The sequence below is a fragment of the Salvelinus sp. IW2-2015 genome, linkage group LG3 (genome assembly GCF_002910315.2).
Source record: "Salvelinus sp. IW2-2015 linkage group LG3, ASM291031v2, whole genome shotgun sequence".
NCBI lineage: Eukaryota > Metazoa > Chordata > Actinopteri > Salmoniformes > Salmonidae > Salvelinus > Salvelinus sp. IW2-2015.
The window spans coordinates 31,575,093-31,596,126 of NC_036840.1; the positions used below are offsets into that span (position 1 = coordinate 31,575,093).

The 21,034-nt window shown below is 41.7% G+C and overlaps 1 protein-coding gene across 1 annotated transcript in view; it reads left to right on the plus strand.

Annotated features, from left to right (window-relative positions):
• LOC111954800 (protein Dok-7-like) overlaps positions 1-21,034 on the plus strand; it is a 44,267-nt gene that overhangs the window by 15,097 nt on the left and 8,136 nt on the right. Inside the window, exons 6-10 of the mRNA XM_023974714.2 lie at positions 7,563-7,667; positions 8,218-9,026; positions 13,982-14,030; positions 15,926-16,008; positions 17,177-17,246. Coding sequence (XP_023830482.1) covers positions 7,563-7,667; positions 8,218-9,026; positions 13,982-14,030; positions 15,926-16,008; positions 17,177-17,246 — 1,116 coding nt within the window. The remainder of the gene's footprint in view (positions 1-7,562; positions 7,668-8,217; positions 9,027-13,981; positions 14,031-15,925; positions 16,009-17,176; positions 17,247-21,034) is intronic.

The following is a 21,034-nucleotide window of genomic DNA, read 5'->3' on the forward strand; positions in this document are numbered from 1 at the left end:
CACCATTACTGGGAATGCATAATTTTCCATGGATTAGTCATGGAGAATAATAACACTAAACACTAGTACACGTTCATATTTAGAGGGTGGTAGTTCCTGAAGTTTGTTTAAAGTGAAAAGGAAGTGAGGTCTGTTTATGAAACTAAAGGGTTGGTGTTTTCCTATGTTTGTCGAGGGAAGATAAATGGTGGAGTGGCTGTGGAGGTTGGTGGAGAATATTAAATTGGAAGGACGGGCTCATTGTATGGCTGGAATAGAATAAACGAAGAGATACAGCACCTGTGCTGCTCTGGTGAGACCAGAATGGTGAGTCGTTTCTCCAACTCCTGGGCCTCATGGTTCACCCTCTTCTCAGAGTAGGCCTGGCTAGTGACAGCGTTGGTGTCTGTCAGAGTGAAACACACAACAGTGTTAATTTTATTTTTTACCTGTATTTTTAGCCAGGAGTCAACAGTCAACAAAAATACGTAGTATCAATAACACATTAAATACAATGATGAACTGAGCTGCAGGATAGGAAAGAAACTGCTTAGGGAAGTCACCATGAGGCCATTGGTGATTTTAAAACAACAGAGTTCAATGGCTTTGAGATGAGAGAAAATTGAGATGGATCAACAACATTGTAGTGACTCCACAATAATGACCTAAAAAGCAGAGAGAAAAGTAGAATAAAAGTATACAGAATAAAAATATGCAAAACGTTTCATCCCCAGCTTCCAATTGGCTCAATTCATCCCCATCCTCCTCCCCCAGTCGTTGCTGCAAATAGAAATGTGTTTTCAGTCAACAAGGCAACTTAAGGTAATACCGCAAAAGAACACTGCTTTACAACCAGACACTGGGAGAGGAATTCACCTTTCAGCAGGACAATAACCTACAAACACAAAGCCAAATCTACACTGGAGTTGCTTACCAAGAAGACAGTGAACGTTCCTGAGTGGACAGTTTTGACTTAAATATGCTTGCAAAATATATGGCAAGACTTGAAGATTGCTGTTCTATCCATGATCCCCCAACACTTTTACAGAGCTTGAAGAATTTTGAAAAGATTAATGAGCAAATATTGCACAGTCCATGTGTGCAAAGCTCTTACGAGACTTACCCCAAAAGACTCACAGCTTAATCACTGCTAAAGGGGTTTCTAACTTCTATTGACTCTTATCTAATCAAGGTATATTAGTGTTTTATTTTTCATTCATCTTTTTTTATTACTTTTTCTTGCAATTTGATATTACAGAGTATTTAGTGTAACAGTTGATAAAAAAGTATAATTAATAAATTTTTATCCCACTTTGTACACAATAAAATGTGAAGAAATCCAAGCGGGTGTAGTCTTTCTATATGCACTTTAGGCCTACGTTAACCTGATTTTAACACTGAAAAGGCTTTTTCTAAATTAAATTAAATATCCATGTGACATTGTTACATATACCATGACATTTCGAGTTATTAATTTAATAAAACAACAAACTTTTCTATGTAGTTTTTATGGCGTGATGGTGCACCCCATAAAAAGACTGGTAGCCGTCACATGTGTAGCTTGTTGTTTATGCTGGCCAATCAAAGTGGCAGAGGCACAACATGTAGCAAGTGGAGTGAGAGTTCACTAATGCAATGCAAGATGGAATAAAATTACGGATTTAAAAGTTAGCGAAATGAGAAGGAGTAGGCTACAACGAGTAACCAACAGGTAGGCTGTTGTTTTATCTGAATGGGTTGATGAGAAAGAACAACATGTGACTCAATTTGCCTAGTAGCTAGCTTCTCTGGGCTACATTTACATTCTTTATTCATTAAGCAGACACTCTTATCAGAGCGACTTAAGGTTAGTGCATTCATCTTAAGGTAGCTAGGTGGACAACCACATATCACAGTCATAGTAAGTAAATTATTCCTCAATAAAGTAGCTTTCAGAGTAGTAAGGGGGTCAAAAAAGTCAAGTGTGAGTGTTAGTTCACGAAAGGTGGGGGGGTCGGAGTGAGAAGGAGATGCGAGGCTGGGTGCTGTGGGATTATTTAAGATACTCTTGAAGAGGTAGGATTTCAGTTGTTTTCCGAAGATAGGCAGGGTCTCTGCGGTCCTAGCTTCAGGGGAAAGCTGGTTCCACCATTGGGCTGCCAAACAGAGAAGAGCTTGGACCGGGCTGGATAAAACAGAAAGGTATTACCTGAACGTTCTCTATAAGAACACTAATTTCTGTTTTCGGTTGCAAAACATTTTGCTAGGGTGTGCCCTCTATCTGTGAGGGTGAGAACGCTAGGCCTTCAGAGGGCTAATAGAGACAGAGTCACATGGGAACACCTTGCTGTTTATGCAACACTACATGTGTTTATTAATAGCACTGCTTGCCACGTGGCATCTGTGGTACACGCGACGGATTGTTAATTACCCGGCCAGGATCTTATATAAGTTACCTTAGTCCTAACTCAAAATCAGCTGTTATTGCTAATTACATTGATTTCCTGGTCAACCCATATTTTTGAAAGGGTGCTTCCCAAGGGTCATTGTCATTTTGGTTGTGCAATAAGGTGCAAAATGACATACAAATGGCAAAGGACTACCACAAAATTTCAATATGTTATCTAGCTGTTAATGAATGGACTGTAATAGCTGACATCTGCTTCAGCTTCTTGTTAACAACCGTTCCCTTGCACGAGAAGGGACAGTGGTGTTTACAGAAGAGTAAGGAGACTAGACACACAGATTGAGAGAGAGAGAGAGGGGAGAGAGAGTATAATTACTCAAGAAAGAGGGGAAGACAGAGGAAGGAACAGATTGAAGGGGAGAGAGGGAGAAAATAACACAACGAGATGGAGGACGGCAATGAGAGAGAAAGAGAGAGAGGAACAGAGTGTATGTACACAGAGTGTGTGTGTGAGAGAGAGGCACCGAGTGTGTGATGGTGGGGGGGTACAGGGGACACTGGAATCATGGGGATGAGGTTACACACATGCTCAGAGTGATTAGAAGGGTTTGGTGCGCTCTGTTTGTGTGAACTGTGACTTTGACCCCCCGCTTTCCCTCTGACATCGTCTCCTGTATTTATTCTACTACGCACTACAATAATAGAAAATTAGTTCAAGGCCTGATTGGGCGAGGGGATGTGTGAACCCAGGAATACCCACACGGCAAATTGACCAGTGTTACCTAGTGTTGATTTTCAGTCTAACATTTCTAGTGTTAATTCAGCTGTTTAATTAACTCTGTAAGTGTTAAATTAGCACTCATTGGTGTAAAATAACTTCAGTGTTGTGTTAATAACCAGTGTTAAACCAAAACCACACCCCTCTTAACATATTTCCCATTATGTTTCTTTCAGTGTCTATGTTTTGTATGTACAGTGGGGAGAACAAGTATTTGATACACTGACAATTTTGCAGGTTTTCCTACTTACAAAGCATGTAGAGGTCTGTCATTTTTATCATAGGTACACTTCAACTGTGAGAGACGGAATCTAAAACAAAAAATCCAGAAAATCACATTGTATGATTTTTAAGTAATTAATTAGCATTTTATTGCATGACATAAGTATTTGATCACCTACCAACCAGTAAGAATTCCGGCTGTCACAGACCTGTTAGTTTTTCTTTAAGAAGCCCTCCTGTTCTCCACTCATTACCTGTATTAACTGCACCTGTTTGAACTCATTACCTGTATAAAAGACACCTGTCCACACACTCAATCAAAACAGACTCCAACCTCTCCACAATGGCCAAGACCAGAGAGCTGTGTAAGGACATCAGGATAAATTGTAGACCTGTACAAGGCTGGGATGGGCTACAGGACAATAGCAAGCAGCTTGGTGAGAGGCAACAACTGTTGGCACAATTATTAGAAAATGGAAGAAGTTCAAGATGACGGTCAATCACCCTCGGTCTGGGGCTCCATGCAAGATCTCACCTCGTGGGGCATCAATGATCATGAGGAATGTGAGGGATCAGCCCAGAACTACACGGCAGGACCTGGTCAATGACCTGAAGAGAGCTGGGACCACAGTCTCAAAGAAAACCATTAGTAACACACACGCCGTCATGGATTAAAATCCTGCAGCGCACGCAAGGTCCCCCTGCTCAAGCCAGCGCATGTCCAGGCCCGTCTGAAGTTTGCCAATGACCATCTGGATGATCCAGAGGAGGAATGGGAGAAGGTCATATGGTCTGATGAGACAAAATAGAGCTTTTTGGTCTAAACTCCACTCGCCGTGTTTGGAGGAAAAAAGAAGGATGAGTACAACCCCAAGAACACCATCCCAACCGTGAAGCATGGAGGTGGAAACATCATTCTTTGGGGATGCTTTTCTGCAAAGGGGACAGGACGACTGCACCGTATTGAGGGGAGATGGATGGGGCCATGTATCGCGAGATCTTGACCAACAACCTCCTTCCCTCAGTAAGAGCATTGAAGATGGGTCGTGGCTGGGTCTTCCAGCATGACAACGACCCGAAACACACAGCCAGGGCAACTAAGGAGTGCTCCGTAAAAAGCATCTCAAGGTCCTGGAGTGGCCTAGCCAGTCTCCAGACCTGAACCCAATAGAAAATCTTTGGAGGGAGCCGAAAGTCCGTATTGCCCAGCGACAGCCCCGAACCTGAAGGATCTGGAGAAGGTCCTGTATGGAGGAGTGGGCCAAAATCCCTGCTGGCAGTGTGGTGCAAACCTGGTCAAGAACTACAGGAAACGTATGATCTCTGTAATTGCAACTAAGGTTTCTGTACCAAATATTCAGTTCTGCTTTTCTGATGTATCAAATACTTATGTCATGCAATAAAATGCAAATTAATTACTTAAAAATCATACAATGTGATTTTCTGGATTTTTGTTTAGATTCCTTCTCTCACAGTTGAAGTGTACCTATGATAAAATGACAGACCTCTACATGCTTTGTAAGTAGGAAACCTGCAAAATTGTCAGTGTATCAAATACTTGTTCTCCCACTGTATATTGATTGATTAAATCATTTTATGCTAGTCAAATATAAATAACATAAATTATTCTAAACTAATCAATCTGTTACTTGGACCTTTTGCAACTGAACTGGAACAATCATTTCATTAACAGGTGCAATAAGTGGATTAAGATTAGTTTAGAATAATTTATGTTATTTATATTTGACTAGCATAAAATGTATTTAATCAATCAATATACATACAAAACATAGACACTGAAAGAAACATAATGGGAAATATGTTAATGAGGGGTGTGGTTTTGGTTTAACACTGGTTATTAACACCAACACTGAAGTTATTTTACACCAATGAGTGCTAATTTAACACTTACAGAGTTAATTAAACAGCTGAATTAACACTAGAAATGTTAGACTGAAAATCAACACTAGGTAACACTGGTCAATTTGCCGTGTGGGTATTCCTGGGTTCACACATCCCCCTCGCCCAATCAGGCCTTGAACTAATTTTCTATTATTGTAGTGCGTAGTAGAATAAATACAGGAGACGATGTCAGAGGGAAAGCGGGGGGGTCAAAGTCACAGTTCACACAAACAGAGCGCACCAAACCCTTCTAATCACTCTGAGCATGTGTGTAACCTCATCCCCATGATTCCAGTGTCCCCTGTACCCCCCCACCATCACACACTCGGTGCCTCTCTCTCACACACACACTCTGTGTACATACACTCTGTTCCTCTCTCTCTTTCTCTCTCATTGCCGTCCTCCATCTCGTTGTGTTATTTTCTCCCTCTCTCCCCTTCAATCTGTTCCTTCCTCTGTCTTCCCCTCTTTCTTGAGTAATTATACTCTCTCTCCCCCTCTCTCTCTCTCTCAATCTGTGTGTCTAGTCTCCTTACTCTWCTGTAAACACCACTGTCCCTTCTCGTGCAAGGGAACACGGTTGTTAACAAGAAGCTGAAGCAGATGTCAGCTATTACAGTCCATTCATTAACAGCTAGATAACATATTGAAATTMTTGTGGTAGTCCTTTGCCATTTGTATGTCATTTTGCACTCTWWTTGCACAACCAAAATGACAATGACCCTTGGGAAGCACCCTTTCAAAAATATGGGTTGACCAGGAAATCAATGTAAYTTAGCAATAACAGCTGATTTTGRGTTAGGACTAAGGTAACTTATATAAGATCCTGGCCGCGGTATTAACAATCCGTCGCGTGTACCACAGATGCCACGTGGCAAGCAGTGCTATTAATAAACACATGTAGTGTTGCATAAACAGCAAGGTGTTCCCATGTGACTCTGTTCTCTATTAGCCCTCTGAAGGCCTAGCGTTCTCACCCTCACAGATAGAGGGCACACCGTAGCAAAATGTTTTGCAACCGAAAACAGAAATTAGTGTTCTTATAGAGAACGTTCAGGTAATACCTTTCTGTTTTATCCAGCCCGGTCCAAGCTCTTCTCTGTTYTGGCAGCCCAATGGTGGAACCAGCTTTCCCCTGAAGCTAGGACAGCAGAGACCCTGCCTATCTTCGGAAAACAACTGAAATCCTACCTCTTCAAAGAGTATCTTAAATAATCCCACAGCACCCAGCCTCGCATCTCCTTCTCACTCCGATCCCCCCCACCTTTCGTGAACTAACACTCACACTTGACTTTTTTGACCCCCTTACTAGCTCTGACAGCTACTTTATTGAGGAATAATTTACTTACTATGACTGTGATATGTGGTTGTCCCACCTAGCTACCTTAAGATGAATGCACTAACCTTAAGTCGCTCTGGATAAGAGTGTCTGCTAAATGAATAAAATGTTAATGTAAATGTAGCCCAGAGAAGCTAGCTATCTAGGCAAATTGAAGTCACATGTTGTTCTTTCTCATCAAGCCCATTCAGATAAAACAACAGCCTACCTGTTGGTTACTCGTTGTAGCCTACTCCTTCTCATTTCGCTAACTTTTAAATCCGTAATTTTATTCCATCTTGCATTGCATTAGTGAACTCTCACTCCACTTGCTACATGTTGTGCCTCTGCCACTTTGATTGGCCAGCATAAACAACAAGCTACACATGTGACGGCTACCAGTCTTTTTATGGGGTGCACCATCACGCCATAAAAACTACATAGAAAAGTTWGTTGTTTTATTAAATTAATAACTCGAAATGTCATGGTATATGTAACAATGTCACATGGATATTTTAATTTAATTTAGAAAAAGCCTTTTCAGTGTTAAAATCAGGTTAACGTAGGCCTAAAGTGCATATAGAAAGACTACACCCGCTTGGATTTCTTCACATTTTATTGTGTTACAAAGTGGGATAAAAAATGTATTTAATTATACTTTTTTTATCAACTGTTTACACTAAATACTCTGTAATATCAAATTGCAAGAAAAAGTAATTAAAAAAAGATGAATGAAAAATAAAACACTAATATACCTTGATTAGATAAGAGTCAATAGAAGTTAGAAACATTGAACTCTTGTTGTTTTAAATCACCAGCCTCATGGTGACTTCCCTAAGCAGTTTCTTTCCTATCCTGCAGCTCAGTTCATCATTGTATTARTGTGTTATTGATACTACGTATTTTTGTTGACTGTTGACTCCTGGTAAAATACAGGTAAAATAAAATTAACACTGTTGTGTGTTTCACTCTGACAGACACCAACGCTGTCACTAGCCAGGCCTACTCTGAGAAGAGGGTGAACCATGAGGCCCAGGAGTTGGAGAAACGACTCACCATGCTGTCTCACCAGAGCAGCACAGGTGCTGTATCTCTTCGTTTATTCTATTCCAGCCATTACAATGAGCCCGTCCTCCAATTTAATATCTCCACCAACCTCCACAGCCACTCCACCATTTATCTTCCCTCGACAACACTAGGAAAACACCAACCTTTAGTTTCATAAACAGACCTCACTTCCTTTCACTTTAAACAAACTTCAGGAACTACCACCCCTCTAACATATGTAACGTGTACTAGTGTTAGTGTTATTATTCTCCATGACTAATCCATGGAAAATTATGCATTCCCAGTAATGGTGCTTGTTGCTTTAAAGTAGCCTTCTAAATAAACCTTCTAAATAAAACATTTTTTAAAGTACGTTTCTATAGCGTCATATTTATTATGTTGTTGATTAATTGTGAGTATTATGGCTGTGAATACCAGTCAGACAATTGACTGAGGAAACTTATTTTGGATAATCTGATATGTTTTTTTGATGTAGTGCCTCAATGTGTTGTGTAGATACGGTATATAAGTAATCATTTTGTTTTTAAAGAATAAATAATGCGTTTTYGTATGTTGTTTTGGCAGGTTCCTCCACATATGGTCTGTCTGTGGCGGGAGATGACTGCAGCATATCAGGCTCCTCTCACACCTCCGACACCAGCCAATCAGACTCCATCATCGGCAGCCGGCTGGCCATTTGGACTGAGCCTGTCACAACAAGCTCTGCCCGCACAGAGACCATCATTGGCCAGTTACAAGCCAAGGAGAAACCGTCCGCCAGCCAGGTGGGTGGAGCCCGTGTAGTAGCCAAGATCCCTCGGTCCCGGCAGCTGCAGGAGATTGGTCGCCAGAGCTCGTCCGACAGCGGCATCGCCACAGGAAGCCACTCCTCCTACTCTGGGAGTTTCTCCTCCTACGTGGGTAGCCTGGACATTGGCCCTGGGGGGGACGACTTTGGCTCCCTGCTCAGCCTGCCCCCTCACCTGTCTCTAGACCTGGCCCCCTGTACCTGTCCCCATGCGCCAGGACATGAGTACCAGGTACCCACCTCACTGAGGTACATCTATGACAGCCCCCAAACTCTACTGCAGGGGGGAACAGGAGGGGCCAGGGGGCAGGATACCTCCACAACACCTATAGACCAGGTGGCCAGTTCACCCCCATTATGTGAGTCATCACAGGGGGGGAAAGATGCTCCTCTCAGGGGTCTCTCGGACAATGTTGCCAGGCGGTCCACCACAGAGCTCCTGCAGAGCCAGTCTGAGGAGAGTAAAAGAAGGGTGGCGCCCCCTAGTGACAGTCAACACCCAGAGTCCTGTCAGGTCTGCAGTAGTTCCCAACCCACTGCCTCCAAAACCCTCCTCACTATCTGCCCCACCTGTGGAGGATTCAAGGTACAGAAAGCTGGGGTGAATCTTCTTTATTCCTTGTGTCCTCTCTCCTCGCTTCCTTCTCAAAACTTATTGGAGAAACTTAGGATCCTCTACTCCAATGTGTTTTGAGAGGACACAAGGAATCAAGGAAATACAATTGAGATGCTCCCCTGGTCACTTTTATTAATCTATGGATGAAAAGTGTTAAAAAAGAAAAACATGTTTATCTTAATCCTATTGACTGTATTCCACTGGTTCGTCTCACTGTTATTATCATCAAAGTGACACAGTTTGTGCCAAAATGTTTAGTTTCTTCAGAGTTGCTTTGTTTTTCTCATGAGTACCAACTACCAAAGTACAAAAATACTGTCAGCTGCTTTTGATTAGACTTCACTTTATAACAGCTTGTTCGACTGTGAGTAAACCCTTGTCATCTTGGTATCATCTGTTGCCGGCTATAGTTGTCAATGCATCCCTTTGTGTGAAATCTATCTCACAGCAATTGGTGTTGGAACATGAATAATCTTGCTGCCTGTCTGTCTGCCTGTCTGTCTGCACTCTACTCAGTGTTGGGGAGTAGTGAACTACATGTAGTTCAACTAGTAATTGAACTACAATTTCCAGTAGCTTGGTGGTAGTTGAACTAAATTCCAATCTTGGTAGTGTTTTCAGTAGTTAACAACTTTCTAGCCATGTAGCGGTTTAACTAACTACTGAACTAAACACTACCAAGAAAATAATACATAGGTGAAATAGGCAATAATTTCCTTTCTTTTTCAACATCAGACCTGTCACTTGAAAYGCTTTTTGTGTGCCTAATTCTCACTTTCTGTGTTTAACAGGCAAAGTCACACATTCTGTTAACATCTGACTCCAGAGCAATCTGTTCCTGCAATTTGTAGTCTATGACATTTCAGATTTAGATATGATATTTTTTCACAAAGTATTTTGTTTCAAAGTTTCAAAGTAACTTTAGTAAACTATATTTTTCTTGAGTGTAATTTAGTATAGCGTAACTTCTTCCAGTGTGAAGGAGTAGGTAGCTTGGTAAACTATATTTTCAGAGTAGCTTCCCCAACACTGACTCTACTAGGCATTTGAGATATCAGCTGTCCTCTCACTCAATAAGGTCAGGAAATGCTCTTCTGTGTGTAGATGTTGTTCATGGTCGATTAAACACCCCCATCTCTGTAGAAAGKGTGTTTATAAGAGCATCTGTGTCACAATAGTTACTGCTCTTCTAAATGGGCCTCCATCTTGAGTTTGTACTACCATTCTGGGTTGTCTTGGGCTTTTTAAAGGCCCAGTGTAGTCAAAAACGTTATTATCCTGTGTTTTATATATATTTCCACACTATGAGCCTGGATGATAATACMRTTTTAGTGTAAGAGCTGTTTGAAGACCTGAAATGTCAGCTTGTTTTTGGTGGGATGGCGTTTTAGCCTGCCTGGTGACATCACCAGACGGTAAATTAGTTAATAGACCAATAAGAAAGAGGGTTCCAAACTGTTCTGCCAATAACAGCTATTTTTCAGTTTTCCCCTACCCATTTAGACAACTCCCAGACACAATCCAAGCAAAATTCTTGCTTGAGAAATTGCTCTTTGCTAAGAAGCTATTTTTGTTTATTTTTGACAGTTTTAATTGAAAACAATCACAGTAAGGTACTTGATTGTTACCCAGAAATTATTTCATATTGAGATAAAAACGGCTGTATTGACCATCTTCTCTCTCTTTGAGGTCATCCAAGTGCAGGGAATTGATTTTTACTTATTTTCTTTTTACAAACTTTTTTTCATTCCGCTTTCTTGGCTTGTTATGGAACCACAAGAAACGATAACCCTTCAGTTTGATCTTTGAATAATCTCATTTACAAGTGATTTACAACGTAAAACCTCATGCTTATATACTTTGAAAGAGGGATTATTCATACACAGAGCATGAGACTTTTGATTAGATCAAAATATTTTCAAAAAAATTGTCAGTCGAATAGAATAGCTGATTGTAGGCATTTTTTGTTAATCAAAAATATACCTATTTTATTAAGCAGTGCTTTTGATTATATTAAATCAAATAAATGTTATTTGTCTCATGCGCCGAATACAACAGCTGTAGACCTTACCGTGAAATGCTTACAAGCATACTTACAAGCCCTTAACCAATGCAGTTCAAGAAATAGAGTTAAGAAAATATTTACTAAATAAACTAAAGTAAAACAATCAAATCAAATTAAAAAGTGACACAAGAAAATTACATAACAATAACGAGGCTATGTACAGGGGGTACCAGTACAGAGTCAGTGTGCGGGTGTACATGTTAGTCGAGGTAATTTGTAAAGTGACTATGCATAGATAATAAACAGCGAGTAGCAGCAGTGTACAAACAAAGGGGGGGGGGGGGGGGGTCAATGTTGATATAGTCCGGGTGGCATTTGATTAATTTGATCTGCATTTTATGGCTTGGGGGTAAGAGCATGTTAAGACGAGCCTTGGTTTTGGTCCTAGACTTGGTTGCTCCGGTACACTTGTGTGGAGTAGCAGGAGAACGAGCTATTGACTTAGGTGATCATGGAGTCTTGAGCAATTCTTGGGGTTTCTCTGTCTAAGTATATAGGTCACTGGATGAGGTCAAGAAGGCTTAGGCCCGAGTGAGTTACTGGGGCCGTACGCACTACCCTCTTAGCAGCGCTTACGGGTCAGATGCGCGAGCAGGTTGAGTAACCCAGGGCAGATTGATGCCAACCGGCTAGGATGCTCTCAATGGTGGCAGTGTATGATACTTTTTTGAGATCTGAGGACCATGAGCAATTTTTCAGTTCTCTGATGGGAAAAGGGTGTTGTCGGTGACCCTCTTACATCAAGCCTGACTGTCTTGGTGTTGTGGACCATGGAACGGATGTTCGCTTTGAGATGATTTTGATGACACCAAAGGAACTTTGAAATGCTGCGATCGACCCCTCCACTTACAGCCCATTGATGTTAATAGGGAGGCCTGTGTCGGCCGCTCTTTGTCTTGCTCACATTGAGCGGAGAGGGTTATGTTGTCTGCTGGCACGACAGTATCTAGCGAAGGTTTGCTGAGCCGTCTTCCCTATAAGGCTGTCTCATCAATGTGGTGATACAGGCTACCACGTGTTGTGTCTAATGATGGTTTTGGAGTTGTGCTTGCCAAGCAACAGTCGTAGGGTGACTGAGGGAGTAAAGGAGGAGGATACTAAGCAGCAACCCCTGAGGGGCCTCGAGTAGTTTGGAGGCTCAGGTGTGGCCAGAGGTGTGTTTGGTTGCGGTACCTTTACCGTGAACTGTGGGGCGGTGCGCCACGTGCAGTGGAAAGGTCCAACATGTTCAGTATGCAGAGGGACTTTGTTTAGATCAGGGTCTTAGCTTGGGAATGAGCTGTTTGTGGGTCTTGATTGGGTGTTGAATATGCTAGGGCTGTAGTCAATGATATGCAGCATTCTACATTAGCTGTCTGTCTTTGTGCCAGGTGGAAAAAGACAGTGATGGAGTGCGTATTGAGATGGCGTCATCTGTTGGAATTGTTGGTTGAGTAGTACACAATTGGGGTGGGCTGCTAAGGGTTTCCGAGGGATTAATGGGTGTTGATATGATGCCATGACCAGCCTTCAAAGCACTTATGTCTTCCGACGTAGAGTGCAAGGGATGGTAATCAGTTAGAGCAGGTTACCTTCGCTTTCTTGTGCGACAGGGACGTATGATAGAACTTGGTGTTGACCATGGTAAGGTTACAGAACCGGTCAGGGAGAGGTTGAAAATGTCAGTGAAGACACTTGCCAGTTGATCCGCGCATGCTTTGAGTACACGTCCTGGTAATCCGTCTGGCCCCGCGGCTTTGTGAATGTTGACCTGTTTAAAGGTCTTGCTACGGAGAGCATGATTACACAGTCGTCTGGAACAGCTGGTGCTCTCATGCATGCTTCAGTGTTGCTTGCCTCGACGCAAGCATAAAAGGCATTTAGCTCATAAAAGGCATTTAGCTCATTTAGCGAATCACTGCTACTTCCTGCTTTCGTTTTTGCTTGTAAGCAGGAATCAGGAGGATAGAATTATGGTCAGATTTACCAAATGGAGAGTGAGTGAGAGCTTTGTATGAGTCTCTGTGTGTGGAGTAAAGCTGGTCTATAGTTGTTTTCCCTCTGGTTGYACATGCTGGTAGAAATTAGGTAAAACGGATTTAAGTTTGCCTGCATTAAAGTACCCGACCACTAGGAGCGCTGCTGGATGCGCATTTTCTTGTTTGCTTATGGCCTTATACAGCTCGTTGAGTGCGGTTAAAAAGAAAATTAATGAAGAAAAATTCAGACCATAAGAATTTCAAACATCTTAAACCAAATTGCTCTTCTTTCTTCGAAGGGAGTCTGTTTCACTCTCTGATGAAACAACTTCAAATGATGTTCATGTTTTTTTCTGCCCCGTATACAGTATGTGACTTTATTGATCTTTTAAACCTAGAGCTCCCTCTGCTGGTGGTGCATTTAGATATTAATAATCCCATATTGCTTTATCAAGGTTAATTTCTGATGACCTTTGTAGAAAACAAAAAAGGCATAGTTCTGTTGATTCCTCTGACTTGTCTTTAGTGTAGTCTTCGGTCACTTTGAAAGATATTCCCTATGAGTGCCGTAAAGGTCCAGCCTTACAGTACAATAATTCCTCTGTTAGCTGCCCAGCACCGGTCCTATTGGATAAAGCATTGTGTGAGTGCACATCTATCAACATCGTTGTGATACTCAACCTCAGCTAGGAAAACAAAGACCATTAAGCGCCCCTAGGTTCCAATAAGTCATTGTAACTCTATGTGAGCAAGCCATAGTGGCTCTCATGTTTTTACATAAAGACAATGCCCTAGTTATATTAGTTGAAAGACTGGCACAAAAAGAGAAAATATTGTGTGAAAGGAACTTTTTCATCTAGTCTGAATTATTGAAGATATTCTCTTTCCTTATTTTCTCACAGGGGAACCCGCTCTCCTACACAGCGGGCTCAACAATGCCAGCCATAACAGGTAAGTCTGTTCCACTGGCTGTGTGCGTGTGTATGCACACCGATGCTATTATATGCCTTTAATATCTCTGTCCAAGCATGAATTTATTTTCAGACTTGTTTATTTTGCAGCATGTTTAGATAAGTAGTTTGTTCTTATTAATGAATCCCATGAATTATTAAACCGATGTACAGAACCTGTATAACTAGATATGCGTTGAGCTGCAAGCACAGAACCTATGGACTGAGGTTATCGAGACCWCGCCCTCACCTGCCTCAGTGATCAATCACAGCTCTGAGAAGCTGAAGAGGCTGAAAGAGGAACCAGCAGCTCTCAGCTGAGCTATTAGGCACCCGCAGCACAACCGGAGAGCCATGTAAAAAGACAAACACACTGAATCTGTATGAGTCAACGGCCTCTGCTGAGCTTACGTCCCAAGAACTTGTTACCACCTGCAGACCTTTGCGTGATCTGAACTCGACATGACAAGGCCATAAGGGGGAAGACAAGGGGACTATCATTTTACGAAAACTGCTTCAAGTGCAAGAACGGGGAGGAGTGCTATTCGCCCACTAGGGTGACACCAGCATTGCCCGGGAACAGCGTTGTCCTATAGGTTGGTCAGATTCACCACAGTGGTGTATGTTTTGGACAGCCACTACCCTCTGGGCCTTGCTTGGAGAACGGTGTGGACTGTGAAGGGACACCTAAAGAAGAGAAGCCCATTGAAGTGCAACTGCTGGACCCTAAATTACAAGATGGAGGCCTTCCATGTGTGGAGGTGAAAGGTCATTCAGTTCCGTTGAAGGTAAGAGAGCGCTCCCCTTCCGATTTCCTCCACTCTTTATTGACTGAACTCCATGGTAACAGACAAAGCCTGCCTCTTCCTTCATGCATTCCTCCCTCCGTTTATTCACTTCTTTCCCTGTTCTCCTTGACTAAGGTCTTTTATTTTCTGTATTTCCTGGACTATTTCTCCTCCCCTTGTTAAGGTGTCGATGCCTCTCCATGTTTCTACATGCTGCATTGATTTTGCGATTGAGCTGCTTAGACAGTTGGGAGAGATGCAGAGAATCTCAACCAGTTGCTGCAGGAAGAAACAGAATGTTATAAGAAGCAATATMATTTTACATTACTGTGATGGTAAACAAGAAAATTACTAACTAAATAGACCATTGTCATATTTGTCCAGCATGACCCCAGATTGTATAGCATTACGCTGACCGTTATTTAGACAATGTGGTTTTGTGGAGGTTTCCATTTGTACTGGAAATGACATCTGGGCCACTGTGTTGGCTGCTGTGCTCGTAACAGAGCCATCCCCATGAGTAATACAGCACTTATCCCAACCACACTAGGGAGCTCCAGACAATGTAATGCTAAAGTATATCCTGTCCTCTGACATGTTGCGGTCTTGTAAGACGTTGATTAATCAATCCCCTGCAATCATCGTCCCCAATCGTTTCCTATCCTAGATCAGACAGGTTACATGTTTGGGCACCAAGAGACACCGCTTCTTTGACTGCATTAGTTCACAGCATGTACAGATGTAGGATCTTAATTTGGAAATGTAAAAAGTGTAGTGTAAAAGTTGTGCATTTGAGGTTTAAAAAGGCTCCTGAAGTTTGTAATTTCCACTTTGAATTTTAAGACTTGATTTTCCCTTACGAAAAATGTATCAACCCCTACAAAAAGGTCCATTAATTATAATGCATGTAATAATTCACATTTCCTGTTGCTGAAGGATTATTTTCTAGCTGTAGCAAACTGGCTCAAATTAAGATCCTACATCTATAGTAGACAAAAAGGAAAACCTGATATAGGGATATTTTTCTCACAGGCTTTACTGCAGTGTAATAGGAGTCGGATGTGTAGTTGCACATCTCAAACACACTTTATTTTCCTCTCGCCACCAGACAAGAAGCTGAAAAGTAAGGAGGAGAGGAGCAAAGTTGAGTATGATACTATGGATAGCCGGGCATTGGAGAAGAGTTCAGAGGTAGGAGGTTTATGAATGGGATTCCTCACTCCTCTTACGATCATCACACTCACATCCTTCAATTGTTTTTATTACTATGGTCCAAACTTAAAAGGAAACACCTGTGAGGCCAAATGTCTATGGAAAAAAAGGGAAATACTTTATTTTTTGAGATAGTAACAGCAAAGATTACAAGATATTGCATAGTTACTTAGAACACTTTGGGTTGTTTAGAGATTTTTCATAATTTATCCAGACATTTGCAGTCTGCCATTTCTTTGCGACCCTAGCATTTAACATGAGTGGAACAAACATTGATGAATGTCAACAATGTTTATGTGATGTGTCAGTACTGCTCTTATACACAATGGTGGTCTTAAGTGACAGTCCTTCTCATCTTAAAGATGCACTCTGGGATCTTAAGCACAAGAGATGTGTAGCATATCGCACAAATTGCAAAATTCGTATGATATACGAATTGCTACATTTGTAACATATCACACAAAATGGATTATGTAGTACACCGTTGTATTATGTAGTACACAGTTGGATGATGTAGTACACAAAAAAAACAGTGACCCATTTTGGCTCGTGAGAGCCACTTTCAAATTTACTGGCTGAAATTATACAAAGGTTTGAGAGTGCATCTTTAAGAACAGTTCATTAAAATAAAGTGACAGTTATTTTTGGGAGGATTATGTGGGTGTGTCAAGCAAGTCAGTGTAACACACTGTTTGGCAGCTATGGAGCAGAACAGACAGAACACATTGTGTAAGAGCTTTACTACCTAAGTCAGGATCTCTTACGCTTCAGTCTGACAGGAAGCATTGAGCCTGCACTTTTCCATCATGTTTTCACACCAAAGACTGTAGCAAAACCCCCAGAACAATGGACTCAGAAGAAAAGGCATGAATAAGCCTCAATAAGAACAAGAGACACTTCAAGCTACATGCTCCTTTCAGCTTAAGTAGACAAGCCTGTAAGATTTCCGTACACTCCAATTAGTCAATTGAACTGTTGAGTAGAGATCATCTTTAAGTCTGGGTTTTAGTCTGTTGTTGAAATATATATTTTTATTCAAGTTGGACTGAATTCTTTGTAATTAACTACAGCCTCAGGCTTGACTTAGTTTGATGTAAGCCACCCCTTCTAAACAAGCATGTTACTTATTGTGTACTGTGTCTTTCAGCCAGARGAGAAAAGCAAGTATGAGCTGGTGGGCAGTTGTGGACAACAACGGTTCCTTCATGAGACTGAAGGTGAGTGCATTTAATATTCCAGTCTTCTGTCCCACAATAGCCGAAAATGAGCGTGGAGAGAGCAAGATAATGAGGTTTGTCATTTATGTTCGTTTTTTTTTGTCTGAATACTGAGCCAGTCAAAACATTGCACACACTGTATATAGATTTGTTTTTTGTCGTACTGCTTTGCTTTATCTTGGCCAGGTCGCAGTTGTAAATGAGAACTTGTTCTCAACTGGCCTACCTGGTTAAATAAAGGTRATCTACAATCTAATCTACWAAGGTTGCCCTTAATGTGCCTCTGACTGATGAGCAGTTTATTTTTGTTTATCTTCCTCAACAGAAAATTTGGGGTTTCGCTTCTAGGCCATCAACTTCTCAGGTCAACTGAGGTAACTTCTTAATTCTCAGTTGTCAATCGGAGGCAAGTTCTTAACTGAACTTCACCTTTCAATTTCTCGCCAAAGTTCCTGTGCTCTCTCTCCATTAAAGTGGATCATTTTGATGAGTTACTCCCTGCTGTTCAGAGTGTGTGGAATGACATATTGACCATCTGGAATGGCAAACAGACAGACAAACAGCATCCTGGTGGATTGAGACAAGCACCAGATGTAGGGGTCAGAGAGGGCAAAGAAGAGGTACAGACAGGTCTGTGACACCTGGAGTGCTCTGTGAGATTGAGCAAAGGTAATAGACTAGCGCCTGACAGGGAACACTTCATTTGACGAGGTGTACACTTTAGAACACCTAGCGTGCCTTAATCTGAGCAGTGTATTTAGAGAGTTGGGCTTATGCGGTTTCTGCATTATGCAGAGGACTGGCCACCCCTCATAGCCTGGTTCCTCTCTAGGTTTCTTCCTAGGTTTTGGCCTTTCTAGGGAGTTTTTCCTAGCCACCGTGCTTCTACACCTGCATTGCTTGCTGTTTGGGGTTTTAGGCTGGGTTTCTGTACAGCACTTCGAGATATTAGCTGATGTACGAAGGGCTATATAAAATAAACTTGATTGATTGATTGATGATGCATTTACATCACATTTCAACATTCTATAGCAGCCATGTTTTCTCCCCATTAACATTACATAGGGAACAATGCTACATAACTAAATGTCTCGAATTAGAACAGTATTAAAAACTCTAAACGTTGGCCTAATTCTCTAAATATATAGCTCTGGCCTTAACTAACGTCTGATAAATAGTATTACAGAACAGTAGTGCCTGTGTCAAACTAGCTTTTTGCTCCGCCAACTCAATTGAATTATTGTACAGTACAGTGAGTAAAAATGTGTTTTGTTCTGTTGTTTTACATGCTGTACACTTCTCAGGCTTCTGTCTCTGCTTCCATGTCTATTGTCATCTCTGTGTGTTTGAAAATGTCTGAGCGCTTCATCCTGCCTTTATGTAACTCATGTTGCATAAGGAGCACACATTTTTGTTACAGCTGTGAGAAGAACACTCACTCTACTGTTGTACTGTCGGCATACAGCGTTTCCGCAAAGGATGTCCAGGCAGTGAAGTGCACATGACAGAGTGTTGGCCATGATGTGAGGTGAAGGGACAGTCATCAGGGTCACTTAGGCCGCCCACTCCCACGTCCTCTCAGTCCTTTACACACCTGTTCTGGAACTCTCCTCACCGCTGTCACACAGTGGCACCACACCCATCACTCATTCCACCACCATTTTCCTCCCACACTTGGCTTCAGTTCCCATGTCACCTTGCCACCCTCCTCCTGTTGAAGCCATAACATTAGTTAGTAGTTAGTGCCCCTCAGGCTTGCTGGAACTCTCTAGGACCGGTCTTCGGTCATGAGTGCTGGGGACACTGTTTACCTTACAAAAGCATCAGCTCTCTAGCGACTGTACTTTTTTAAATGTCCAACAACCTGTGCCAAAAAATTCCCTGAACTTCTCAAAACTGGCTACCTTCAGCTCCTTATTAAAAATAAACTTACTTCAAAAATTTCACAGAACTTCAGTGAAAAAATAACCTCTCACCTGGGCTTTATAAAACAAATTCCTACCCACCAGAGTACAACAAAAAGCTAGAGTAGCAGCATAGAGCCCCTGCTTAGACAATTGGCTCTGACCATTGGCACTCTGTTCTACAAGCCAAAGCAGCCGACCTTCCAAAGAGAATCCACAGAGCGGTGCTGCTCCACAAAGAGCTGTCTGCCAAAATGGCTGCCCCCCTGCTGGGCTTACTCTGTGTGAACGGAGGCTAAAATATCCCGGCTTCTGAAGCTGTGTACATGCCCACTGTCGTAATGGGCTGCCATTACGGCCTGCTGTGATTGCAAGGGATGGTTAATGTCTGATCAATTAGGCATCAGTACTCTCAGACGATACCAAAGGAAAGACCCGCAGAGAGACTGCCAGTCTCGAATGGCTTCTCAATTACTTTGGAGAAATATTGCCCTGACACTGTTGGTGCTCAGCTGGTTAAGGTGCCAATGACGCCATTTTGAAGGATTGAAATGGAACGAAGGAATGGAATCACTGTAGAAGTAGGTAGCCTTTTCCCGAGCCAGTGTAGCCCATAGGGCAGGAGCCTATCTCCTGCTTCTCTAGCGTGAGGCAGCTTGATGTACAGAATGCTAGTCCACTAACGTTGCGTTTTATGTACTGTGTCAGTATGTATGAGGGATACTGTAGTTTGACTCTCTTGAGAGAAGCTAAATGAAACAGAGKCTTGTGTCAAACACTGTGTGTACTAATAGGGAGAACGTTTTATCCTATAGTTGTATTTGTGAAACATTTCTACAGTATCTGGTGCTTTTAGATCCTAAATCAAGCTAGCTGATTTTACAGGAAAAAGTGACATAAATCCTCCCATGGTCTGTTTAGAACTATCTGTTTAAAGCGGTATCGGTTTTGCTATCCCACTGTTTTCACAGTAAGACGACCACCATATAACTGGTTTATATAGAAAGGGCCTTTAATGCCGTGTTTGTTCTTCCAGATAATGGCCCCTGGCTATAGGGAGTAGATGCACTGACCTAGAAAGATKAATGTGATTTAACAATGTTTACTCAAGAACAGCTGCTTCCAGTGTTTTGCATCGTGCAGTTGGTGATAGCAGATACACAGGTTACAATAGCAGATGTAGTAACATCTTACTGCAGTTTAAGTATTTTACTGAAGCATTTAAAACATTACTTGAGCAGTAATGATTTACATCGCTATCTAAAAGGTTAACACCAAATTCTGTAATAGCCTTTGAATCAGATCCTTCACAAATCCCTATTTGTAGGTTGTAGTTGTATACGTTATTTAATTCAAGGCCGGGAACGCCGTAATGGATCAGGTTATGAAAAGCAATTGCACCTGCTGTAGCTGATAAAAAGCGACTACTCTGAAATGTACATATTTTAGCTATGGTCTATACCATTGTACGAATAAGACATTGAGGTCAATGGCAGTCAACCACCCAGTAATGTATTCCTCTCTTTACCCTGAATGGCTTTCAGCTTTAAGACAGGCAAAGCTCTTTGGGGACTTCCTTCTCTTGTCTCTCTACACTATCTGAGAGCAGGTGCAAAGCATGTGGGTGGAACACATTGACTTGCTGTATTTGTCTAATTTCTGTGTTTGACAGGAAAAACTGATACAATACACACCTTTTGGTTGTTTTAAGATGTATTTTTCCCACTATTTCAACCGTTCAGCAATAAATAATAACTTTAGTCCTGGRTATGTACAGATACCATATCTTAATTTGAGCCAGTTTGCTACAGCAGGAAAATAATCCTGAAGCAACAGTACATGTGAATTGTAATGTGGATTATAATTAATGTTTTTTGTTTTGTT